Here is a 27,612-nt window from a genome sequence, read left to right as displayed (position 1 = left end):
ACAGTAAATCAGGACCGATTGATGCCAAAACATGTTTGCAAATGCACGTTTTATTATTTATTTTCGAACACCGAACATGCACAGAAATATCATGTTGCACAGCAGTTCAAAGTGAGCGTGCTGTGCTGACAACCCCATTAACCTACTCCTTTTCCCGGAGGATCATCCATCACTGCTGATGATCCAAGATAGTTGTGCTGCCAAGCCAAGACCGAGGTTTCAGTTTGAGGGCGTTTCTGCTATTCACGCCAGCAGGATTACATCTCCAGGCGATTAGTCCAAAACAGGATGACTACAATGATGAAATGTTTATTGAATGAGCTGGCATTGTTTATTGCATAATCTGACATGTTTACTGGCTGACTCCCAGCGTTTTGATGGATTTTGTACAGTAATCGTTGATGAATTGGTCATACTTTCTGCATAAGTGTGGCATGCTGCTGATGTCATTGTGGTTTAATTAAAGGCATTAGTCTTCACTGAGATTTACGGTATATTGTCTAATAGACCATGTGAGTGGGAATGGCATGGCAGCCTTCTCTGGAATCTGTCACCATCTCTCCATAATACAAGGATGAAATAATTTAATAATTCTTCATATTGTTGGTTATATCATGGCATCATTGGCATGTAGATTGGTTGCTAACATGACAGATGATGGGAGAATGGGCTGCGGAGCGTGGAAATGTAATTGATGCCCCATTCCTCCTATGTAAGAGCAAGACCCATAGATTGAAATAGGTAATTTGTGTCATTTTGTGGCTGTTTTTTGTCCAATTGTTGTTATTGTTGTCACTCTTTGTGGTTGATTTGCCTCTCTTAGTAATCATTTTATGGTTCTTTGGTGTCATTAAGCATTTTTTCGAGGGTTTCTGGGTCTCTTTGTGGTCATTTTACATCTGTTTGAGGTAACATCTCTAGGGTCATCATGTATCTCTTGGTACAACATAGTCCTTTTGCCTTTTTGTAGTAATTTTATGTCTCTAAGTGGTCATTTTGTATCTTTTTATGGTTACATTGTGCTTTAGTGGTCTTTCTAGTCATTTTGCATCATTTATGGTCCTTTCTTTAAGGTTATTTTGCATCTCTTTTGGTAATTTTACATCTCTTGTTTATCACTTTGTAGTCCTTTGCATTTTTGTGGTCATTTAATGTCTCTTAGTGGTCATATTGTATGTATTCATGGTTACATTGGGCCTTTTTGAGGTCTTTCCAGTCGTTTTGCAAATCTATCTGGTCACTTTTCTTCTCTCTGTGGTCATTTAACATGTCTTTAAGGGCACTTTTCTTGTCTTTGTGGTTGTTTTGTGCCTTTTTGTATCTATTTGTGGATGTTTCATTGACTTTCCAACAAGAGAAAAGTTACAGTAACAGTTGCTTTAAACAGGCTGTGTTTCTGGCTGGTAGGCCTGTTCAGTAATCCATCCATGGTTATTAAGAGCAAGATTATGGATTCAATTATACTTTAGTTACATGTCTTTTGATGAGGTTGTAAATCTTCAATGGGCTCATGTATTTGACAGTGTCAGAGTCACAAGCAGAGCTGCCCATAGGAAAAACTTTGATTCAAATAATTAATCATTATTTTCCTCACTATTCATCCACACAAACACACACTTGATGATGACTTTGTGGCTTAGCAGTGTTTTTTTCTGGATAGTTAAATGTCAATAGTTTCCTTTGTATTGTAGTTGATTGATTATCAGGACTATAACTGGATTCGTTCCTAAAGCTTTATTCATTTTGCTCTGGAAACACTGATAAGTCTTTAGAGTCCCGAAGCGGTGTGTGGGCCAAATGGCCAGGCTTTGGACTGGTTGTCGTGGGAGCGAGCCAATATTTGCTTGTACTGGAGTTTAAAACGCCTTGCCAGAAGTTTTCTAATGTTTCGTACACTTTGAGCTCCTCTCCCTCTGAGCCAATTTCACTATGTTTTATCGGAAATATTGATGGAAGAATCAAAACAAATGCAGTTTTGATAGGAAACACATAGCTGGATAAGCACAAGGGTATTTTTCAAATCCAGGGCTTCCCCCTCTTTCACTGTCAGTGTCTGTTTTGGCGTCTGGTGGCTGCTGGCTGTATCTCTCATGCAAAGTTCCACTATTTCATTTAATGCTGGAATATGAGCCAAGGACATGCTGTGGAGAGTATAGTACAAGCCATAATCCAGGCAGAAAGTCTATCGCTTTAAGCCTCGTATACTGAGAGGGGTGGAGGTTTAAGCCTTCATAGACTCATTTGTGATTTCCACTGTGGAATAAAAAGCATAGAAACACAGTTGATGGGACTATAATTGAATTTATAAATTTGCTCCTAATTCCATCTTGACTAAAAAGGGCTTGAATCATTGAAATAAAACACACTTAATATGATTTAAAAAAAAAAATGAACCACGGGGTAATAAAAACAGCCTTAATTTAACAAATCTGTGTATCTTTTTTTAATTACCACTGTTCAGCATTTATCATCCAAGTCTGCACTGGTGTGGTTATTTAGCGTTTGCGTTAGCCAACTGTCAGTCATAAGTCACACTCGTTGGCCCAGCTGCACTCATCTGAGTTTTCTGATGTTTATTAGCATGCCTGTTACAATTTGGCTAATTGTTAGCATGCCCGGTTCTTTTTGAAGGACGTGCAGCAGAGAAAAGTAACGAGAGAACGATAAGCAAATTCATCCTTTTTTTCTACTTCCAGAGTTAAAAGTTAACATGATCTAGCAGTAATTACTGCCGATAATGTTTGTTTTGAAGGTGAAAACTAGCACTGGCATGGCCTACAGGGTTGTGATACTCATAAAGATCACACTCCTCCCTGCCTCGGTAAAGAAGCCACAGAACCTGAGTAGTAGGAGGATTGTTGCATCCGAAATTGACCAAACCCCCACCATGAAAGATGGCAGTTGTTGTCCCAGCAGTAAAACCTTTATGTCTTTGTACATTACATACAGTTTCTTCCACCACAATACACAGCTAACACATCTTTCATGTCATGTTACTTACATACTACACATGCTTTAAAGAACTGGACACAGATCACATCAGGTCATTCTACCTGTTTTTGACCTTTGCACTTTCGGTGACATCAGCAAGCATAAAACTTTCTAAATACCAAATTAATTTAACTCTTTATAACTATAGCATTGAAAATCCCTATTCGTAAACATACCTGTTGCACTGGACATAACTGATGTTTCTTACCTGCCTCTTCTTTTACTGAAAAATATCAATGTTCAAAGCAACAAAGACAGCTGTTTTTACCATTCATAACGTATTTTGTACCTTTTGAAAGTTGATTCCTGATCATTCTCCTGCTTCTTCAAACTGATATTTTCAGTGTCACATATTTACCAACCAAGGCATATTAGGGTAGTTTATTGTGTAACACCTTTCAACAACAACGCAAAGGGAATTACATATGATTTTAGAAAATATAAAAGAAACACAGGGCGATATTAAAAAAAACACTAAATCATACATATAGAATTTAAAGGGCGATCAGAAATCGTAGATGTCTGCCAAGGCTCTGCTCTGTCTAAAGTGAAAAGTAGTTTGTGTATACATCCCTGGATTTGGATCCACTCCGAAATTTAAGGTGTTCTTCCTTGGCCATGCTACACGCTTCCACCAAGTTTCATAAAAACTGGATCAGCAGTTTTTCAATAATCTTGCAGACGAACTTATCGATCAACCAAACCAGAACTCTTCTTGTTTATCTGTGAATTAGACTAATCCTCAGTGTTACTAGTATGACTCTTTTGCTTGTTTGTTTAATCATCAAGCTTCAGAGTCAATTTATCATTACAACTTGTTTATAATCAACTTTAGTCTGGTCACTTGCAGAAAATGTTTTGTGACGGTCAAGAGGTCAAGAGGTCAATCGTGGAAGCAAAAGTGCACATTTCCCACCCATCTTTAATGTACCCCTTTTCCATCTTTGCGGATGCTATTTTGCCAATTGGCTCGCTGCTATCTGTGACCAAGTTCTTCAGAACAAGTCAAGCTGGCTTCGCTTTGTTACGACCCACCCTTTGATGCCTGTCTTCATCCAATATCAGTCCCCAGGCTCTGCTGATTAAGACTGTATTCTGTGAAAGTCATTTCTGGCAGAAAAAGAGCCGTTTCTTCATAAGTGACGTCAGTGTGTGCATGTGAGAGACACACAATAAAAGTATTACATCATACCATTTTCCTGTTATATCCACATAAGCTCAAGATGACCTCAAGTTTTAATATGACTTGTTCACAGATTTTGATTTACAATAACAGTATATTCATTTCAGAAGCCAATTCTCAGCACAGACACATATCGTGAACCCACTAACACCCCATATAAAAGCTTCAATGTATGCGGTTTATGATGCTTGTAAGTGGCAGATCCTTAACGTGTGTACTCTCTATAAAAGTAATGTTCTTATCCAGTTAGAAAGCACACAATAAAAAGTGTTATTAGGTACTTATTCTATTGTTGTGCTCGCTTAATAAGATCACCATTATATAGCTTGCAGTAAAACTTACACCTCAGCTGAATTTAAACCAGTGGCGTTGACTTCATGGACTCCCTGAGTGGACGTGTGAAGTGATGGAGGACAGAAGTGTTGTAAAATAAAAGCACTTGTGTTACTCTGGGAAGTCTTTCTCTCAAGCTTTTTTCTTCTGCTTTTAAAAAAACAACACTAAAATGGAAAAAAGATGAAGAAAAGTTTGTTTTGAAAGGGTCTTTGTACAGCACTTTTCCCATTTTTATGCACAATTTCCTTTCTTTTTATTGTTGTCTTTATGGATGTATCCTCACTTTTTGGGATATTTGTTGTATTTGTGGCAGCTGCTATATATTTGAAATACAAAATATACAATAATAAACTACAATTCCCAGGTATACTTGCATAAAACCTCAAGTGTCCTCAGTTTGAAGCTCCTTTAGTCAAACTACACTTTGATTTATTCGATAAATACTTGCATTAGACTAAAGCTTTCAGAAACTTTTAGGTCTTCTTGCACTTTATTGTGTCCTTAATGTGGTAATATGCTCTAAGTTTTTCCTCTCCTGTCTCCATAGTGAGACGCCAGAACATGAAAGTCCGCATCAACGCCACAGGAGACACAATTGTGATGAAGTTTTTGCGCCCAAACGCCGACACCAAGCTCGAGGGTTACATCCTGGGCTACGGCAGCAGCATGTTCTCCAAACAGTTCATTCAGCTGCCTGAGAACGGACAACCCTATGAGACTGAATTTGGTAAGAAAAGGCTGTTGATATGCATGTTACTGCTGTTATACACAAGTTAATTATATTTTAACCTTTTTGGTTATGGCTAAAAGAGAAAGTTAAGAGGATATATAACTTCAAGTTTATTCTTCTTTTGTGTGTAGATGCTGAGCCCAAGTACCTTATCGCAGTCCAACCCATCCCAGCCAATGATGTTAAAAAGCAATGCAAAGGTAATAAACTTGTTCTTGTAGGGGAAAAATCATAATAAAGGTGACGCAGAAAGTTCTGATCGTGCATTTTCTAAGTCTGGCCTAGATTGTTTTCCCTCAAGTTGAGAATAAAAGGAATAAGATCGTCCGTGAGACAGGTTCAGGATAATTTCAATTAAGTGTTTGTTGTTGTAATACTCATTTTGGCCACAAAAGGCTGAAGTGTACCAATCCCTATGACCGATCCCCAATAAAGAGGACTAAAAGCATTCATTTTTTCTTTCAGGTGAGTTTTAATTTGCACTCTAAACACAAGATACACAACAGTTTTTTTTTCAAGCCAAGGACATCTTACAAGATAGGGAATATAGCAGGCGAGAAAACAATTTAGATCAAACTTGGAAAATAGATTTCCAGAGATTTTTTATCTGACTTGAATCTCAGGGCTTCCACATATAAAACTGAACACTTGTGCACTGATTATGAAAGTAAAATGTTGATTTGTTATCAGGTAAAGTTGAGCTGCAGAAGCCGCTGCACCTGGTCATCGGGTCGGTGACACCCACCTCAGTCCTGCTATCTTGGGGGACTCTGCTGAAAACTCCCTATGAAGGCAACGTCATGAATGACTGTCTTGAGGATGGGTGAGCTCAGCCTACACACACTAACGCACATTTTGTTTTTTTTGTTCACATTATGTTACTTTTGACACTGTGGGCCCCCTCAGCAGAACTGCGACCGCAAACACCGTCTGCTTTTAGGATTTAAACAGAAAATATAATGTTGCTATGGATTCAATAATCTAGGTAGTTGTAAGCTACAGCTTCAGCTCCTGTATTTGTTTATACTAGTGCAGTGCCCGTAGAAAGTATGTATTCATACATTACATGCCACACTACAACGTCTGCAACTCCATAAAACACTTACTTTTCATAAGGTACGCACACCATCCAGCACAAACACATTGAACATTGATATTCGCTGGAAACTATTAGAATATTATTGGAAAATCGAACCTTGTAGCGCACTTTAAAACTCCGAAAGATAGGTAGGCTAAATACACTTACAGATGAGATGAGTCAGGTGTGGAAATCCAGACGAAGTGGAGCCTGCTTTGACTCAACACGGGAAACCTCACCCGGGCTATACACAGAAAGGATTGACAGATTGATAGCTCTTTCTTGATTCTGTGGGTGGTGGTGCATGGCCATTCTTAGTTGGTGGAGCGGAGCTCCTCTAAAAGGCGTCCGATGGGAAACAGTGCAATGCCGCAACACGACCTATTTAAATAATGATTTTTTGAAAAATGAATTAAAAAATCTTCAAAATCGAGGATGCACACCTTCATGCCATGCGCAAGCCACATACGAAATCTGAGGTCAGTCCGACTAACGGTCAGCGAGATATGCCCTAGACACACATGTGCTGTTATTCTGGTACAGATGCACAGGTGTAGGTCTACTGAAAAAGAAATTCACTCAAATGCAAGATTTGATTTTCAGACTTTTTCATGTCATGAACACCAGCTGTATTGTAGTTTTGGAAACAGATAACTCACTCTCTGTTCTTCCCACACACACATGCAGTTGTTGGAGAGTCTCTGGTAGAACTGCATAAACAGTAAATTATTCCCTGAAGTCTCTCAGGTTACTGCGCGGTGGATCCAGGACAGCCAGTGCACACAGGTGTTTAGTAGAGGAGTCCACCCACACAACATGAGAACACAGTTTTCTTTCTCTCAAATAAATAATAAAAAAGCCATTTTGGAAGCATTTGATAGATAAAAAAAAAAAGGTGCTCTGCCATTTGGAACAAATCTCTTGTTTTTTTTCAGTATAATATTAGTTTCATATGTGTCTTCTGAATAAAGACACAGAAACACTGGCCCTTTTGTGGGCACCAACACATCTTGACTGCCGTTCATGAAGGATATACTATTAAAATAGACTGGAAAACTCTGCCATTTGTGGACATTTTTGCAAGGAGTGCATGCATATTTTTCTCAAAAGGAGCCAAAACTAAGGTCAGACTCTGAACCCTGCACGTTGTCAGTGATGTTGGAATAATGATGCATTACTGAATAAGGCAAGACAGAAGTATTTTGGATATTAAAAGTAATTAGCAGCTCTACTGTTCCATCTTGCACTTCTAGATAGTCTGCCATCTGGATGCCTGAGGTTCTTTCTTTTTTTCACGTTTCTTCGGCTCAGACACTACACAGTGCGTTATCGTGAGAGGAACAGGAAGTGGAACTACCACACCTGCCCAACTAGTGACACGGTCATTGACAACCTGAGGCCAAATGCAGTCTATGAGTTTGGTGTCCAGCCAAACTCTAAGGATGGCACTGGAGTGTGGAGCAAGCCCGTCATTCACAACATCAGCTCAGGGGGCCTTGAGGGTAGGTTTAATGTCATTTTTTCCCACAATATTGTCCCTCTCATCCCAACTAAAACAGTACTCTTGCTACAGCTGTTGCAAATAGACTTAAACAACTATCTTTAAAATGTGATTAGAATCAATAAAAGGTCCATGCAATGCTAGTTATATGTAGCTGCATGGTGCTTCTTCTGCCCCAGGGCTTCAGAATAAGTGGGAATATTTTCATAGTTTTTAAATAGTTGTCAAGTACTTCTGTGTCATTTAATTATCATACACGCTAAATGACAGATTTATAATTGGTATGAGAAAAAGTTTATTTTAGATATTATTACATGTTCAAGGAAGAAAATCTAGACAGTCTAAAAACTTCTGCATGATTTGTTTGTGTATGAACTATTTTAATCACTCAGTAGTGTTTTCATATAACTACATAACAGCATCAGGAGATACTAACCAGACTTAAATTAAATTAAAACCATCTTGTTAAACTTGTATTAAACCACTACTGAGGAGCTCTCTCATTCACTCGTCTGAGATGAAATGCAACTTGAGCAAAGCATGTGGTTTTGTTTAGTTCCTTCTCTTTCTATTAGTTCTACTGTGCTGATCTCTTTACTGACTTTTTATCTTTTGTCATGTTTCTAGACAAGACCATCAAGAAAATCCTTAGACGCCCCAACCCTGTGGTATGTATTGGACGCACTAAATTTCGTATCCAAGCAAAAGTATTATAACCAATATCAATAGGCTGTGTATTGTAATATGTGAAATTAAATAAGTGTGAGAGGCTGCACAGGTACACTTCCTCTCCTCAAATAAATATATTTGGGAACAGGGTGTATATTTGGAACAGGCGAAATGCTTTAGAGTCCATGTTGTTCACTTTAGTGAGCTTATGCTATTCTCAGGGTTGTTTGCCTCATTAGTTTTCCATCCAACTGCTGAATGGAAACAGCAACAGTGCAGCCAGGACTGGGGAAGCCAAGAGAGCAGTCTGTCGCTAGCTAACTCCTGGAGTGGAATAAAAAAAAGAGAGAAAAAAGGAGATGAGAAGACAGGATAGAAAATGGAAATGAGTTGAGAGGAGAAAGGTGGCACTGATTTACTGACAGTGGAGGGCTTATTTGTCACATGCTCCTGACTCTGCAGTCGTAAAACATCACAGCTGTTGAGAATCAGCTGCAACACTTGCCCGTCCAGAGGGAAACTTCAAATAACAAGCTTCTCAACAGGGCTTTACCAATTTGACATGGGGCAGAGGGTTTAGGAGTTACGAAACACAGAGGAAGTAATGGCATTGAGGTCAAATGTGAACACTTTGACTTGTTGTGATCATTAATGACCGATTCTCTCCCTGTCTTTTTGTCTTCTTTCATCCTTTAGAAACCTTTAACGCCAGTTCAGCACTCCTTCCCCTTTTCTCCTCACCATGGTAAGCCAATAGAGACATGCTGCTTTTGGTCAACCCCACTGAACTCTTTTTTTTAATACAGCAGCAGAATTTTTATAACATACTATGATTTATTGCTGCTCAGAAATGTTTGTTTCAGCCCTTCTCACTGACCCTTGCTTTAAGACTCAGCACTGGAAGAATTTTAACTAGAACTTTTGATTTATCGTTTCTGCAGACAGGACCTCATCATATCTACTCTAACTTTTTTCACAATTTTCATTTTGCTAGTGTGCTGCCGATGCAATGTTTTTAAACTATGGGTCCATATGGATGATGATGGGCTTAGCACAAAATAGTACACACATCAAGATAAAGGGAGCCCAATAAACACAACCCAATCTACCACAAATTATGTTCAATTTTTACTATTTCTCATGAGTGAGTCAACCTACTTTACCTACCTTTCAACATGGCTATATTCAATATTGTGAAATGCATATTCTTAAGTGATTCCCCCCAGCTCACAACTTTAACTTTTTTGATTCACACTCGCTGTTCTCATCAGTGTCTTTTACTGCAACAGCAGACAGCTGTTTTCATAGAAAAAGCTCCAAAAATCCACTGTGTACACTACCTGCTCTGCACCAAACAGCAGACAAAACGTTGGAAACTTGCTTGTGAATATGTTGGAGGAATAAGCAGCTAAAAAGCCGGACATTTTCCTCAGGATTTTGAGAAAAATTAAACGCATATTATTGCCAGAAACACAGCTTTTCAATGTATATACTTAAAAGGTGATAATATGTTAATGCTGTTTTTATTGCTTGTTTCTGCTGCCCCCATGTGGCCAAACAACCTGAGATGCTTGGTTCAGATATTGTTGGAATAAACAACAGATTTAACATTTTGCTGATGGGTACAATATAGAAATATAATGCAGGGGGCATGGTTTCACCCAAGACTCATGTTGCTGTTGTGAAATGGCTGCATAAACATAATTCCTTTACAGAACTCTTTTTTTTTTCAGGATTATGAGGACCGCTTATGTGTGACTGATTGACTTAAATCTCTCCTCCATTGTCCTTGTCAGTTCTCCATAACAGGACCCAGGGCAGACTGCCCATCTCCCGGAACATAGTCCCAAAGACAACTCTTGGTAATGACTTTTCTGACCTAAAGCTGAGTTCAGAGGCCAGAAAAACACTGTTGACCCTCTTGACTCTTGATCTATCTACTTTAATCCTCTGTCCTGCTCATTGTTTACTGCACATACAGCAGTTTTATTTTTACATTTCTGGAGGACATACATTAATAACTTTTGTCCTAGGTCTACTAACATACACTATATTTCTCAGCTCCCACCACAACTACTAGACAGGAATCTCAGTCGACCCCTGGACCCACACTGCCTGTGGTCACCAAACAGCCAATCGGTAAACAGTGAATCATGGTTCTTTTTGAAAAGCTTCATGGCTTTAATTCGGGCTGTATGCAGTCATGGACTTGGCAGACTACAATTCAAGAGGCTGTCAATGCTTTACAGTGTCCTTTGTAAGAAGCTGCATGAGTAAGAGTAGCATGCTGTGAGTGAGTACAGTAGCTGGACTCTCCCTGTGGAAGCCGATGGTGTCAGCTGTTGGGTTGTAATGAGTGTAAGGTAGGTGGCCTTGCCTGCATGGCAATATAGCAAAACAACAAAGCTTGCAGGGATTTTTTACAATTGTTTTTAGGTTCTGTTGCATATGGCAAGTTATTATTCTGACAATGACTGATTTGCAAGGTATAATAACCAAAATGTTTTCTGAGAACCCTGTTCGGTGCTGCTCAGTCAAACAATTCAGATCAGCTATATCTCAAATATACAGACTGTATTAATTTCCCTGCCTCTTTCAATTCTTTCATTCTTTTCATTCTTTCATTCGTAGATCCATGATTGTCAACTCAATATTGCACTATATCACTTAATATGAAGTTTCTATGAGTATTCATTATCATTTTTGCTGATTACAAACCTGAGGCTTTTGCTTTTAATCCAGCACAGGCGATGGTGTGAAGTCTGCATGACAGAACTGCATGCACTAGCCATTCCTCTTTCTCCCACAGGAACTCAAGCAGAATTTTTACCTTCTTCTTTTCTTGTCTTACCCTGTCCCTCTATTTCCCCTTTCCCAACATATATTGTTTATTATGTTCACAAGTATCCTTAATTCTTGTTAATTAAAGCTAGAATTTTGTCATATAAAAGCTATCTCCCAATTCAGGCCCTGGATACCTCTCAGTGGAACCAGTTAGACCTGTTAAATTTAAAAGGTATCTTCAATTGCAGCCCTAATTTAAAGGATGCAACTGTTGTGTTATTTGTAACCCTCAGTATCCAATAATCCATTTTGCCACCAGCCAGTTATTCAATCATGGGTTGATTTGGAGGATCCAGTGCCTGTGTTGAGACACAGCTCTAGTTTCCATTTCCCTTTGATATACAGAAGGCAATTCCAAAAATAATCATTTGGACAATGTTCCCTGTTCTTGGTGTGATGGTTAATTCCACTGAATTGGCCAATAACTCCAAAAACCAGAGGTATTTTAAACATTAAATTGCCATAAAGTTGAGTAGAGGTACTAAAAGCCTGGAATAGCCTGTGGTTTATTACTTTATTTGCCTTCCTGCTGTTTCTCTCTCTTTTTCTCTTTTATTTTCTGACTTCCTATCTTTTCCCCACTCATTTTCTTTCACTGAGGTGAACAACTGATCGGATTGAACAGTCAATTTAGGATGGTCCATCAAAATCCTACAGCAAGCAATCACTCAGCAGCTATTAAACCCTCATGTGTCATAGCCTCTTAGGTGCAGCCAATGGATTTGGATGGCTGTCGCTCACAGGCGTCCTGGCCCAGCTAGCTGAGTCTGTCTGTAGTAACACGGCTGTTACATTGCAAATACCTCCATATGGTCTCGTTGCCTTTGAAATTGGACCCCCTCTATCAGACATGTGCCAGGTAGAAGATATTGTGTAACCTGTGCTTTAGTCCAAGATTAGCATTGTGAGTTCTCAAGCCAGTAGCTGTTGGCACTTCTGTTGATCTAAATTTCAGCTGTTCGCTTACTGCCTTTATGTCTGGCTTTCATCATTTTCTAAACAATAAAGTAATATAACTTTTATTTGCTTTTGTAAAAGAACCTTTCCTCGAGAATATAATATTTTAAATTATATTTTACAGCACAGTATTGTGGCTTGATGGCCATATTTTCTTTGTCTCACACAACCCAGGAGGAGGAGACGTCTCCAGATCTGTCTTGCCTCCTTTCATGGAGGTCCTGTTAGCTCCCAAGCCCAGTGATCCATTAAACATTCCAGCCACCTTAGCTTCTGTGTCAGTCCCCCAGACAGATGTAGAGAAACATGGAGAGCATCCTCTGAGTCAACCACCACTAATAAAACCCCAGTCCCAACCTCATGCGGAAACTCAACCAAACCCCCAGATCCGACCACAGTATCGGCCACGACCACAACCAAATTTCCACACCCAAAAACCTCTACTTAAACCATCAGTGAAGGCTCAGCCTCAACCACAGCCTCAGCCAGAATCGATTTTCCAACCTCAACCGCAACCCCAACCAACATCCTTGCCCATACCCCAGCACCCACTGCAACCAAAACAAACATTCCAGCCCATACCCCTGCCCCAACCCCAACCACAATCCCACCCAACATCCCAGCCCATAAGCCAGACCATACTACAACCCCAGCCACCATCCCAGGCTGTAATCCAGACCCAACCTCAGTCACAGTCTCAACCAAAGCCACATCTCCAATCACATCCCCAAACCCAGCTCCAGACTGAACCACAACCTCAACCAACACTCCAGCCCAAACACCAGGCGCAACCTCAAACACCACCCCAATCAGAACCCCAGTACAAACCACAACCTCAATTAACACTCCAGCCCAAACACCAGGCCCAACCTCAAACACCACCCCAATCAGAACCCCAGTACAAACCACAACCTCAACCAACACTCCAGCCCAAATTCCAGGCCCAACCTCAAACACCACCCCAAGCAAAAGCCCAGTCCATAGCACAATCTCAAACACCACCCCAAGCAAAAGCCCAGTCCATAGCACAATCTCAAACACCACCCCAATCAGATCCCCAGTACAAACAACAACCTCAACCTCAACCAACACTCCAGCCCAAACACCAGGCCCAACCTCAAACACCACCCCAAGCAAAAGCCCAGTCCATACTACAACCTCAAACACCACCCCAATCAAAAGCCCAGTCCAAACCACAACCTCAATCAACACTCCAGCCAAAACACCAGGCCCAACCTCAAACACCACCCCAAGCAGAACCCCAGTTAAAACCACAACCTCAACCAACACTTAAGCCCAAATTTCAGGCTCCACTGCAAACACAACCCCATCCAAAGACCCAGACCCAACCTCAGGTTCAAACACCTCCCCAGCCAACACCTGTGGCACATCCTCAAACACCTGAACCAGCACTCCATCACAAACCTAAGACCCAACAAGCACTACCAAAGTTTCACATTCAATCCCAACCTCAACAATATCGATCTACAACTCAGCCACAAACCCGAACACAACCTAAACCAAAGACAAACCCACAGCCACAGTTTAAATCTACAACTCAGCCACAAACACAGCCTCAACCAAAGACCAACACACAGCCTCAGGTAACCACCCTGGCTCAGTCTGAGGCCCAACCAACTCCTAAACCAAACTTAATTCTTTCTAAACCCAGGCCCAAACCACAGCCAAGACCAAAGAGTGAACCAAAACCCAAACCCCAGTCAAAACCAAAGAGTGAACCAAAACCCAAAACACAGCCAAAACCAAAGAGTGAACCAAAACCCAAAACACAGCCTCAACCAAAGAGCCAACCCAGGCCCAAAACACAACCTCAACCAAAGAACCAACCCAAGCCCAAAACACAGCCTCAACCAAAAAAACAGCCCAAACCTCAACCAAAGGCCCCAACAAGAGACCAACAAAAACCTCACCAAATGATTCATCCTCAGCCTCAAACACAACCTCCAACAAAGACCCAGACCAAACCTCCTTTATCTTATTCCCAACCCATTATGCAACCACAGCCACAGCCAAAGAGTGAACCAAAGGCCAAAACACAACCTCAACCAAAGAGTGAACCAAAGCCCAAAATACAGCCTCAACCAAAAGAACAGCCCCAGCCTCAACCAAAGCCCCCAACAAGGGACCAACAAAAACCTCACCAAAACATTCATCCTCAGCCTCAAACACAATCTCCAACAAAGACCCAGACCCAACCTCCTTTATCTTATTCTCAACCCATTATGCAACCACAACCTTTTCCAAATGCCCAGACTCAGTCCCCGCTTGAACCTCTACCCAAACCACCACCTCAACCTGGGCTTCAGACTCAGACCAGGACCTACTCTGATCCCACCAAGATCACCCCAAGGCAGGCAGTCCCTACGGGTAAAGACCCTTCTTTTTGCCATCAGCAATCCAAACAATCAAGTATCTAAAATTACATTTTAAAAGGGGCATATTGATTCAAAGTTTGGTTGTACCATTATGTTTTTAAGGAAAACTTGTCAAAAACCAGATAGACATTGCTGTTGTTAGAATCTGGTTAAAACATTTTCATGTAATTTTGAGAAGTTGCTAAAAATATATCCATGCAATAGATTTTGTAATCAAAAACTCATGTAAACCATGATCAGATCTCCCCAATTGGTAAAAAACCCCCCCAAAAAATCAACTACATGATGTCACGGATTTGTCATGATCACAACGAACAAATACACGTTTGTCCATTATCTACATTATGCCCCCTTTAAAAGTAAAAAATATCTTCATATACATTATCTTAGATAAATGGTGAGTTTTCTTTCATACAGCTCCTAGTCCACCAGAAGAGGGCAAGCCTCTACCAAGACCTGACCTGGCTACAGAGAAGGGTGGTAGTTACAATCAGGGTAAACACCATAATAAGTGTGTCCCATTACCATCTCTGCTTTCGTCAAGTCACATGGAACCCAGTGCTTTCCGTTGTACTTGAAACCATTGGATGGTGTCACTGCTTCCCCATCTCCATCTCCATCCCACTACTCTACACACGCCACCCCATCATTTCCCCTGCCTCCATGTGTGCTTCCATTTTCAGCCCAGCACACTCACCACGCCACTGCCCCACTTACAACCAGAGCGGTCTGTCTGGCTTTCAATCTCATTTGTGCCTCACTGTCATTTCATTCATTGTCCACTCTTCTACATTCTTTTCACTGATGTGCTCTATCATTTATTCAATCTAGGTAAAACTGTCAAGCTGTCGGAAGTGGATCATCCCTAATCTCCCCCAATTGCCTTTTTTTCTCATCTAGGTACTGGTGCCCTCAGACCATCCATTGCTGAAGCTCCTCGTTCTCCCATTAGCTCATCACTTCCTCTAGCAGGAAGAAACACCACGCTGCCCCGCACCCGGGTTCCTCCTCATTCCACTCGTAATAGTGGCAGAACATTTTCTCCATCCAAGACCTCCTCTCACAGCTCCAGCACACCTGGGGGTAATGGAGATCTCACTTCCCTTTCTCTCATTCGCTCTCCCCAAGTAACTACTTCAAGTTATCCTCTCCTGTCAGCACTCTCTCACTCTCTCCTCTGCAGCTGTGCATCTATAAAAGAAGGCAAACAAAACTCTCCATTTAGCATTTGATCTGTGCTTGAATGCACACAATAGACATTTGGATGCTTGTGGCTTTCTCCTTCTTCAGTTCGAACTTCTGCTTCGTCCCGTCCTCACAAGTCCATATGTTCTCCACGCTCAGCCACATGTGCTCGGTGTGTATTCCACAGTTTTACCACGAGCAGCAGTGGCGTCTCTGGGGTCAACATCGTTAACATGATTTACGGTCCCTCTTGCTGGCCGGGTGGGAAGTTTGGCCACAGCACTGGCCAGGACACACCACATTTTACACCAATCATGCCAAGCCAAGCACTGTGCAGACAGTACAGCCGCCACAGCCAGTCTCTCTTTTCATTTCTCCCTCTGTATCTCTTCCTCTCTCAAACACACCCGCACCCTCCCCAAAGAGTTATGGAAGAATAGAGTGAGAACTGTCAAAGGACAGAATTTATGTTTTAAAGTCATGGCAATTTCATTTGTATATCCAGAACATCTGTAAAACCAGGTTGAAGACACAAACAAGTCTCCAGCCTGATTTTCACTGACATAAGACATAAAAAAAAGTAGGAAAGAAAGATTAAAAGCATTTTCTCTTTCTGACTTTCCTCTTATTTGGTATTTGTTTGTCACAGGGACACAAAAACATTTTATAACAGACCTTTTTCTCCCTCCAACAGCCGATGGGGCTCATCATAGGGGCAATGCTCTTCCTAAACCTGTGGTGTGGCCCGGAGAGAAACCTGGTAAACACAAACCAAGATAATCACCTTTCAGCGTCCTTGCGCACTAACCTAAGAGGCACTGTCATGTCCCGTCCCACACAGTGCTTTTGTCACAATACTCTCATGCTTTGTGATTTTCAACTTGTCTGTCAATGTGATGTTTTGTGTCTGGTTGTGGTCTGTGTTGTCAGTAGTCCCAGTAGCTTATACTTGACTGAGACTGAAGCCATCTATTTTTCTAATTTTGGCATATACCTGTCCTCTCCACATTGTTTAGTCTACCGCACATATGGACCTGTAATCAGGAACTGGTTTTGTGAATAGCTATAGCCTGCTTGTTGTGAAAGGTGACTGTGGTTTATCCTTTTTTTGGTCAATCACATTGTTTCCATTCTGCCAGGCAGGCTCAGTTAATTAGAGTAATTGAATCCATCTCAAGTAGTAATGCAAACCATGTCTGGACCACATGCATTAATGCTGACGCTCCGCTCACTCCTTGTTGTTTGGAGTTGTGAAGAGAGGTTGTGCTTCAGTCCCATGTCACAGCTGGTTTGTGTTATTTCTGGAAACTTTGACAGTTTCAGAGGTCTTCAAGGAGTCACATGGCTCTCTGGAAGCAACTCTACAAGAAAGAATAGTCATTGTGCCTGCCACCCAGCACTCACATCCAAGCTCAAAGCTCCTAATGACTGTTTGCAGCTTTCGAAAAAACACAAACTTCATGTAGTTCACCTTTTTGCCACCAAAATAGCATATTTTTCTACTTGTTATACTAGACAGAACTCTGCAACTTTGTATTGTACACAACAGCTGGTACATAGAGTTTGCTTTTGGCGTGAATTAGAGCGTGTCCTTGACAGTTTTATATCGCTCAGTTTCACATTGGCATTTCGACTTGAATGTGTTTCAAAGCTCTGCTTACAGTGGACTGCAGGTGTGTAATGGATGATGTCCATCCATGAATCTCCTCCATGAAATCCGAGTATGTGTTGCAAAAGCAACAAACCCCAGTGATGTGAGACACTGGTATGTGTTTCAGTGGGAATATTTTTCTGGACTTGAGCGTAAATCTCCGTGTTTTGATTGCATCTTTTTTCACGTTCTCGCCCCGAAGATGGAGTTATCTGACAGAAACCAGCACTCACACCGCTGGTGCTGTTTTACATCACAGAAGAGAGAGTCTGAGGCCATTGGCACATCAGAGCCTATGCTGTTTGAGGGCTTTATTGGGCGACTACAAACCAAACACACCCGCTGTATAAACCGTAGAAGGCAGACCAGGTCATTTAATATTTATGAAGATGTATTGTTGACATGTATATTTTTGAAATCATATCTTATCGCATTACATCACGCAGGCCCTGCTCTCATTACCTGCTCAGTTAACTATGACATCACTCTTTTGAGCTGTCAGGCCTTCACTTCACGTACTGCTGTCTATTTGTTTACCTTGAGACTGGCATTCAAATTACCGCATCACCATATTGTGTGATTTTCTGTATGAGCATATGTTTGCCATTAGCTGTCAGTTATACCACGTGTGAGTCAGAGGCCCTCCTTGAATGTATTCTCAGTTTTAATCAGTGAGACTTTCGGCAGATGTTGTTCTAGTTTTTCTTGAGAGTCTCAACTTTTTTCTCTTGGGAGTAGATGCCAGAGATCACTGATTTATGCCGACTCCGAGGGAGGTCAGCTCCGAGGGAGAAAACAAATCCAAGAGAAATGTTTTTGAGGTGTTTTGGCCTCAACAATCGGACAATTACAGAATCTTGTTGACAGAGAGGCCATTAATGATTCTCTGAGATAAGAAAATGCCAAATTGTGAAGGGAGTGGATGCTCTGGAAATGAATCCCAGCAGTTATAATGGATTATCTCTTAGCAACTCTGATTTGAAACAAGGAAAGGAAACAGCATGTGTCAGACCTGCCAGAGTTTAACCACCATGTCTGAGATATCATAACAAACATTAAGGGAGATTATGCTTCACAACATTAAATTATTTCAGAACTGTAATGTTACTATAGCTGAGATTGACAGGTCGTTACTGAAGTGTTCATTATAAAAACAGTGCTCTTCCTTGTGATTACTCACCCGGTTCACTTAAGCCAATTCATTCCTTGTGTTTATTAAAGCAGTTTAGAGTGAAATCAATCTGGTCTTCATCTCATAGCTTGGCTTGATTTTTATTTTATTGTTTTCTCCATGGTGCAGGAATTTAGTGGAAAATGTGATGGTCAAACAGCATCAGAGGGGAGTCAAAAATCACACAGAAAGGTTGCTGGACTTGCTGCCTTACTTTCCTGTTGAGAATTCAACAAGGATTTTTTTTTTTATTCCTTAGTTATGCTGCTGGGGATTTTTGGGTGAGTTAAAGCACTGGTTTATAGTTTCAAGGTTATTTAACACTGACATGGTTTTCATTAGTCATAGACCATGGCGGTGCTCTGTGGCAGCACTTCACAAAGTGACTTTTCAGCATTTCTCATGCAATCTGCTTGGCTTTTATGTGCTTTGTTGTTGCTTGTACATTGTGTTCGTGTTTGTACACTCGTTTTGTAGCACACAGTATTACTCAGTCCTCTACATGACAGACCTACTAAATGTACCCCTCTTGTTGAGTCTATAAACTTGACATTCTTTCATCATTATTGCACTATTAAAATAACCAACAACACTTGTTTTCAGTTTGTTATCTCTTTTTCAGTGTGGACCACCTGTTCTGTTTCTTTGTGATTCTTAATCTGAAATGGACTCTTGTTTCCCCCAAGTTCCTGCAGTCCTGCGTCCCCCTATCCCTGTCAACAAGAGACCCAACCTGGTGGGGAAACCTAGTGACCATGGTGAGGGCAACAGTGATGGCTGCACTGACCACTGAACACTGCTGCACCTTGTCCTGTATGCTGTCATCGAGGCTCCACCTAAACTGCTTCTTCAGCCAGTGGTTCTCAAACTTTTAATATTTATCAGCCATTTTCCATGTTGGAGATAGCAAAACAAGCCAAAGTGTTTATAGTTAAAGCAGGGGTGCTCAAAGTTTTTTTTTTTAGGAAGGCAGCATATCAGTCAGGACCGAAGAGAAACTCAGCCAAGTTTTTTCCTTTTACCAAGTAATCCTTCACAAACTCTCCATCAGTGTGCTGCACCAGTGAGTTAAAGGAATATTCACTTGTTTTCTTTCTGAAAGAATGCCCAGCCAGCCAATAATCAGTCCTTTACAACTTGGCCAGTGAAATTCAAGACAACCATTGGAGAAATTTCCCCAAATTCCAAACTATTTCTTTCAGCTTTACCAAAATTGGCTGATGACACATAGGACACACAGCTACATGTGAGGATCTCCGTGTTCCCTATTTATTAGCACACATTGACCCTCCTATTGTTTATTCAAATTTAACCTGTAACAAGCCATATTAAAACCATGCCATATTAAGCAAATGCAGAACTGGGGAAGATAATTATAATGTTTCCATTATGTGTCATATAATTCTGTGGAACAGGATCCGTCAACAGTGAGCCTGAAACAAAACAAGATGTTTATGGCGAAACAAAAATAACAATTTTTTTTTTGCAAAACAAAAAAAGCTTTTTTTTTGTTGCTGTTGCATTGACCAGACTTCTTTTGATGTGATTGCTCAATGAGCATTACTTAATTTGTTCTTTATGTCTAAAAGTGTGTCCATGTTGAATTTAACATGTTGTTTTGTTGTCTGGATGCAGCTTGGTACACTAAACTTTATAGCCTTGCTAGCGTGAAAGCGCTCTTGTTTGTTTATGAGTCCCACATGAATCTGATTTATTCAACTTCAGTTCCACTTCACATTTTTCTACAAGGTCAAATAAGTCTCCACTGCAATGGCTCTACGCCCTCTGTAATAGTTTGAGAACCACCGTCTTTAAGCTTTCCTTTGCAGATAAAAAAAGACAGCTTACACAAGAGCTTGCAATGAAATGCACAGTGCTAACTAATGAACAAAACAGCATTCATCTTAACATTACAGCTCATCTCAGCGGCATTGATGCTTTTTTTCTGGACTTTCACTCTTTGTGAGCTGACGTGCACAAAGCCTGTGTGTGTTTGTGTGTTGTGTTTGGTTCTGAGCATCTGGGCATCCTTGGTCTCTGCAGATGTATTCTAGCGGACTTTTTCTCCCTTTAAAGAGCACAAGAGATATTACTCAACAAGAAATCTCAGATCTCTCAGCAGCCAGGAAAAGGCCACTGGGTTGCTCAGTGAGGATGGCCAGAGCAGATGGATCACAACTGTGTATGACTATGAGTCAGATGATGAGGGTGAAGAACTGATCTCTTCTCCTCCTCCTGCTGCTCTCTGTCCTCAGCTAAACCCATGGACCTGAAAGAAGGAGACAAGGAGTCCATCTTGAAGCGATTCCCTCTGGTCACAGCCAAGCCCAAGCAGGAGCGGAGACCGCAGCAGACAACAACCACCTCTGGCCCGGCAGTATACAGTATGATGAGTGCAACTTTAATGCATCTTACGAGAAAAGTTATTATCCTCATTATTAGAACTGCTCTGACACCTGCAGGAATGTCAGAAATTTAAATTGAGTACCTTTAATGCATGACTGAAAGTTTTTGGACCTTTGACTCTAATAATCAGGAGATATTGGCAGTGGAGCTTGCAGGTGTGTACATTAATAAGCTAGAGAAAGAGATGAGAACATTTTAAATATTAAGAGGCAGACAAAGAGCCCTTGCGCAGGCCAGAGCAGGTGCTGGGCTGTCCGTCCACTGACCTGGGCCAGAGCTATAAAAATGTGAACAGAGAGAGCTGCCAGGGACTGCTGGCACATCAAACTAAGCCCATCTCCTCTGTCCTGTTTCCTTTGCAGCCAGCCGCTTTGACATAAATGAAAACTCCTCCATATTCAGGCCCTTGCCTACGTCAGACATAGACATTATGGGCAAGAAGCGCTTCGTAGGTAAGACTTCATCTTGTCCGTTTTACGTCTTCACTGCAGGTTTAAAAGCTTCGTAATTTAAATCATTAACTCATGAATAATCAAAAAGGTGAGCTTTGGGAAGCCTGCATTAATTATTACCGTTTTTATTGTCTACAGCTCCCCATGTGGTCTACAAGACAGACAAGAAGCCAGATGAGCCGTGCTCCATCACCTCCTCCCTCACTTACTTCCCTGATGAGGAGGGCAGCGATCAGAACGTGACCAGCGCTCCCCGCATCCCTCCCTCCAACCTCACTGTGGTTACAGTGGAGGGCTGCCCGTCTTTCGTCATTCTTGACTGGCAGAAATCTGACAATGACACCAGAGGTACAGTAATTAAAAATGAAAGGCTGATATATTTTTTTAAGAAAATAGATACAACTGGGGTTTAGAGCCTCATTCAGCAATACGTTTGGTTTCCAAAATTTCATCTGAAGAGTGAAGCAAGTCAGAAAGTGCCTTAAACCTGCATTCTTTCATATTGACAACAGGGGACGACTCCAATAAGAAGTCTTTGAGAAAATGAACCTTCTTCTCATTTGATTAATAACCTCAGTTAACATTTTCCTCATGAGTTTATCGTCTCAATCACAAGTTTCAAGTCTTCTTTAATACAACATATTGTTCGTTTTGTAAATACCATCCTATTCAGACTGAAATAGAGGTATGCTGCTGCAAAAACCAAGATGCTAATGGCCAAAGTGCCAAATTTACCGCTTCAGAATGCCACTCCAGAAACCAATGGGTGACATCACAGTGGCTACATCCACTTCTTTCATACAGTCTGTGCTTGCAGTCCAGTTTTGTTTTGGTAAAGGAGCAAAAGATGACCAAAAACTCAATTTACACTTGTTCATGCTGTGTCTCCGTTCAGGGCAGCAGGTGGTACAGATGTAAATGGAACCACTATATTATCATCCATTCTTGATAAAGGGTTGTCATTCTTTTTAAATGCTTTATAGATTAATAATAAACATATACAGACAGTGTTGGGGTGTGGGACAATTTACTATCTCTTTTATATCCCTTTTAAACAAGAAGACCCCACCAATGTTCTATTTGACTATTCACCTTCTGAAAACAAGTCAAATTTAGTGATCTATAAAGAATTATAAAATAATATCTTAACCATAAGTAAAGATAACATAAACCTGTCTTGTCATTTTAAGAAAGTCTTAACAGGTAACATATGTCTGCATGGTTCCTTTTAAAGTCACATTTTCACCCCTCTATTTTTTGAACTGTTACATTCAACTAGTAACAAAGTAATGATATTTTGCCATTTTTAAATAGTTGAAATTCGAAAACAAACTGATATTTCTGCTTCTTTCGTCAGAATACGAAGTTGTATCCACCTCCAAAGGACCAAATGGAGAGGAGGTGTCTGTTCTAACGACCAACCAGACACACACAGCAGTGGAGAACCTCAAACCAGAGAGCAAGTATGTAACTCAGACCTTTTTGTCACTGATCATGTAATGTGAAAATGGGATGCACTGCCTTCACGTTTTTTCCTTCTCAATAAGAAGTTTGGGAACCACCAACACACACACACACACACACACACACACACACACACACACACACACACACATATATATTTAGACAATCTGTGGTTTGTATAATACATTTTATCAGCCGATGTCGGGCACAAACACAACAATAATGAACTAGTCAAGCATGTTGCCCCATTGGTTGTAGTGTATGCTGAGTTCTAGATCCTGCTCCCATGCTTCTATAGTTTGATGGGGTAAAAGCTGACCATCGAGCTGAAATATATCAAATATTCCTTCTCTGATTGCGTGTCATTGCTGCAGAGAAACATCATGGTTTTAAACAATCTGCTTTGCCAGTGTTTTATGAGGAAGGAAATGTATTCATCATGTTTGTTAGGGCTTAAGAATGCACACAATGTTGTTTTTGTGAGTAACACACATTAGTTCTGTTTGTTTATAAGAGATCTCCACAGGGAACCTTTAACAAATACTGTATGCATGAACTGCTAGCTGATTACTTCAGTAAGGTTGACTGTAGATCTCATCAAGAGGAAAGTATTAAATGGCCCTTAAAGGCTTTAAGTGTGCTACTTTTCAAGGTATGTTCGGATTCACTTGTACTTCTTGCAGTGAATTAGTTTTGCAAATCCAAAAAATGACCAAAGTGACACAAAAAAGAGAGCAAATCTGGGTGGAGAGGTTCACTGAGTTTTTAATTAGATCCCAGCATCTGGAGCCTCAGAACTCTCAGAACCCTCCCCTGGGCTGGGTTTGCTGGCCCATCTATTGCCAGGACATCTGAACTCAGCACGTGGAATAATCATCAGCTCTGTGTGCGAGCGTGTGTGTGTGTGTGTATGCGTTTGTGACACATTCGTAGCTGTCAAAGACATAAAATTAATATGCGCCCCAGTTCTGAGGAATTTAGATTGAAACTCCTCAAAGTTTGGATTATGCCTTTTATTTTATTCTCCTTTTTTCTATTTTATTTCAGCTATGAATTCACAGTAACGCCAAAGAATGAGCTGGGAACAGGACCCTCCAGTGATCCTGTGTCGTTTAGCACAGAATCAGGCAAGTTTTACACACCATATAGAGTCATATGTGAGGAAACCCCTGAGGAACGCTGATGCTCCTACTCTGACAGAAGACACTAATTAGTTGCATGTAAATGCCACTGTATACATCACGAATTATCAAGCTGTGATTATCATTGCTTTGAATCTCAGAAGGTGGCCCATTAAGCAGTTGTTAGTTTAATGATTTCCACATTGGGATCTGACTGATTAATACTCAAGGGTCTTGTCAGCTAACCAGATGTCCTCCGAGGCTCTTTTTCTATCAGAGGCAGATCGTCCACCTGGACCCGAGTGCTCAGAACAAAACTTAATTTGCACCAATTGTAAAGCAGCTGAAGTGCAGCACCGGGTTCATCAAATATTGTGATTTTAGACTCACAGTGACAACACCGAAAGGGGAATGCTTTGCTTAACTGGCTTCCTGCCCTTGTGCAATCAAAGCCCAGCCTGTTGGGGCTGAATATTGTAAACAGTACGCCAAGTGGGCTCTGATACAAGTCTGGGTTTGTCTAGCACAATGATTCAAGATGTATTAATGACTCTGTTCATTTCTGAGTTGTTTTGATTAAGTTATTCACGGCAACTTTTTCTCACATTTGCAGCGGATCCACGAGTGAGCGAACATGTTTCAGGTGAACATTGTCTTTTTCTCTTCTTATCAGTGTGTGGTTTTTTTTTTAACTGGATTTGGATCCTGTTTGTTCAGATAACAAACAGTATGTTAAGTCTTTCCTTCTAATGATTTCTTCACAGGCAAAGACGCCATCTGGACTGAGTTCCCATTTAAATCCGATGACTACTCTGAATGCAATGGAAGGCAGTATGTGAAGAGAACTTGGTATCGGAAGTTTGTGGGCATCCAGCTCTGCAATTCCCTGAGATACAAGATCTACCTGAGTGACGCTCTCAATGGTAATTACAGACTGAAACATTAGTGAACCAAGCAGGGGATTTGCTGTCATTCTACTTGAGATGCTTAGGGGTAACTTCCTTTTAGTTTAATAAAAGTGTGTATTTTTTTTTATCATTATTACCATAATCAACATACTATTCCAACATGTTTTTTTTGGCTACAGTATGACCGTTTCGTGACTTTATTCGACATATACAACGATTCTATGGTGTTATTATTATTATTTTTTGTTATATTTTTGAACATACTATACTATTACCATGCTCAACGCGATATCGTTTTATTATTTTTAGTTTTGGACAAACTACACTTTGACCATTTTTGGACTTTTTCAACATACTATACTATGGCGTTTTTATTTTATTTTTTGACATATGATTTGTTTTTATTTATATGTTTTTGGACAACTACCATCAATGTACTATTCTAGAGCATTTTTGGACAAACTATTACTATTACCAAGGTCATGCTCAGGCATTTTTGGGAGTATTTTTGTACAAACTACACTATGACCGTTTTTTTTTTTTCTTCCCCTTTTTTCGACATACTATACTATGGTGTTTTCCCCCCCATTTTTGTACATCCTATAATATGGTGTTTTCTATATTTTTTGACATACTATACTACCACCATGAGCAATGTACAATTTGGGGCTTTTTTTTCTTTTCAACATACTATACTATGCCGTTTTTTTTTTTGGACATACTATGATATGGGGGTTTTCTAAAAAATATTTTTGGACAAACTCTAATATCAATGTAATATTTTAGAGCATTTTTGGAGCATTTATAAAAAAAAACTTTTACATTAAACATACTAATTTTATAGACAAACTAAAATATGGTGTTTTTAAAATATATTTGAACAAACTATACTATTACCATTACCAATTATAAAATGTTTTTTTTTGTGGCATTTTTGGACAGACTACCTTACGTTTAAAAAAAAAAAAAAAAAAAAGTGCAATCATTTTTATGGCTAGGCCATTTTCTGAAACATTTTATGCAAAACTAGATTGAATATTTATAATTTGGTTTAATTTTCATAACCACACACCTACCTTTTCCGTCCCATCTGCAGGGAAGTTTTACAACATTGGGGATCAGACAGGGCACGGTGAGGACCACTGTCAATTTGTGGACTCATTTCTGGATGGACGGACCGGTACCCAGATGTTTGCTGACCAGCTACCAAGCAGGCCAGGTATTTTGATTCACTATAACCATTAACCAACCGCTGTCTTTAATTGTGTAGACGCTTATATTTTCCTCTGTGTCTTTGTATTGTACCAGGGTTTTATAGGGCGTTGAGACAGGAACCAGTCCACTTTGGGGAGATTGGAGGGAAGTCACATGTTACTTATGTAGGCTGGTACGAGTGTGGCACACCCATACCTGGGAAGTGGTAAGACCCCACTGTGCTGTCCAGGAAGGATGACTTCCTTGGCGGGAAGAAGAAGAAGATGTCTGACTCGGCCCAAAGGGAGGTGGGCCTTTCTTTCATGTTACCAAGGACACTGTAGATGGGTCTGTCTGTTTGAACTCAGCCTATCTCCCAGGTATGAACCTGTACAGGACTATTAGGTGTCACAAAACTCTATTGAGTGTATTTGTAACATTGGTCTTAATTTCTCTATTTATCAAAAATGCATTCAACAAAGGAATGTAGGGGTCTGAGTGAACCAAAATGTCGAATATACAGTAATTACAGAGAAAATGTTGGGAAGCTGGCTCCCAAAGTGTAGTAACTTGTATGATATTATTTATCAAAGGGGATTGTTATTGAATATTGTGTGTGCTCAGGCTTTTGAGATGAGAAAGTACAAATTATTCCCAATACTTGCATGTCAGTGAGCACACACATTGCGTCATTTGTATACAGAAAGGTGCCAACCATACTTTCATTGTACATTTGGACTGTGTGAAATACAAGTACACACAGACATGCAGAATTGACCTTCTGCTGGCCCTAAGGGATTATTAGCAGTTGCAGTTTGCACAGTATTAAACATTTTTTTCATATATGTATATGGTGTGAAGTACAGTATGTATACCAGGGTTCATAGTTTCATACATTTCAGGTACAAGATAAAACAGCTTTTCGCCAAATTGTTTATCTATTGTAAGAAAGCTTCAGCGCAATGTTTATGTGGGTCACTTGGAAAGATTTATGTATTTTAATTGCTGGTGCAGTCTTGTTCTATATTTTATAAAAGAATAAAATATGTATAAAAATGATATTATACATACATAAACTGAGCTTCAATGTGGAAATGACACAAGCAAATTACATAATTTATGTTTTTGTGTTCAAACTTACGACAAAGTGTACATAAAGTTAGATCATTGGAGAGATACTGTCAGGGTTTTTTTTTCCACATTTGTCATGATTGCAGTTGTTTTTGATGCTCCATGTATGTTTTCAGCAATAAATCTTGTTTTTATATTTACTGATATTTATTTTCATCTGACTTCAGTGCCTTTTATATTAAAGGAAAAGTTTTGGGAAATCTAAGGGTTTTTTTACAGAGTCAGATTAGATGATTGATATCAG

At 40.2% G+C, this 27,612-nt stretch overlaps 1 protein-coding gene across 1 annotated transcript in view; it reads left to right on the top strand.

The window, feature by feature from the left end:
* LOC131979601 (target of Nesh-SH3) overlaps window positions 1-27,496 on the top strand; it is a 31,833-nt gene extending 4,337 nt beyond the window's left edge. The window contains exons 2-25 of the mRNA XM_059343643.1: window positions 5,058-5,237; window positions 5,372-5,440; window positions 5,931-6,063; window positions 7,630-7,820; window positions 8,447-8,487; window positions 9,185-9,233; window positions 10,285-10,350; window positions 10,550-10,627; window positions 12,464-13,260; window positions 13,633-14,059; window positions 14,399-14,677; window positions 15,103-15,180; window positions 15,586-15,768; window positions 16,565-16,630; window positions 19,379-19,450; window positions 20,948-21,076; window positions 21,461-21,550; window positions 21,689-21,898; window positions 22,908-23,013; window positions 24,062-24,141; window positions 24,749-24,778; window positions 24,900-25,058; window positions 26,140-26,262; window positions 26,352-27,496. Coding sequence (XP_059199626.1) covers window positions 5,058-5,237; window positions 5,372-5,440; window positions 5,931-6,063; window positions 7,630-7,820; window positions 8,447-8,487; window positions 9,185-9,233; window positions 10,285-10,350; window positions 10,550-10,627; window positions 12,464-13,260; window positions 13,633-14,059; window positions 14,399-14,677; window positions 15,103-15,180; window positions 15,586-15,768; window positions 16,565-16,630; window positions 19,379-19,450; window positions 20,948-21,076; window positions 21,461-21,550; window positions 21,689-21,898; window positions 22,908-23,013; window positions 24,062-24,141; window positions 24,749-24,778; window positions 24,900-25,058; window positions 26,140-26,262; window positions 26,352-26,467 — 3,752 coding nt within the window. The 3' untranslated portion in view covers window positions 26,468-27,496. The remainder of the gene's footprint in view (window positions 1-5,057; window positions 5,238-5,371; window positions 5,441-5,930; window positions 6,064-7,629; window positions 7,821-8,446; window positions 8,488-9,184; window positions 9,234-10,284; window positions 10,351-10,549; window positions 10,628-12,463; window positions 13,261-13,632; window positions 14,060-14,398; window positions 14,678-15,102; window positions 15,181-15,585; window positions 15,769-16,564; window positions 16,631-19,378; window positions 19,451-20,947; window positions 21,077-21,460; window positions 21,551-21,688; window positions 21,899-22,907; window positions 23,014-24,061; window positions 24,142-24,748; window positions 24,779-24,899; window positions 25,059-26,139; window positions 26,263-26,351) is intronic.
* Window positions 27,497-27,612: the final 116 nt, after the last annotated feature.

Source organism: Centropristis striata, chromosome 10 (assembly GCF_030273125.1).
Source record: "Centropristis striata isolate RG_2023a ecotype Rhode Island chromosome 10, C.striata_1.0, whole genome shotgun sequence".
NCBI classification, from domain to species: domain Eukaryota; kingdom Metazoa; phylum Chordata; class Actinopteri; order Perciformes; family Serranidae; genus Centropristis; species Centropristis striata.
The sequence above is the reverse complement of the archived record's forward strand: the minus strand, read 5'-3'. Positions and strand labels throughout refer to the sequence as shown.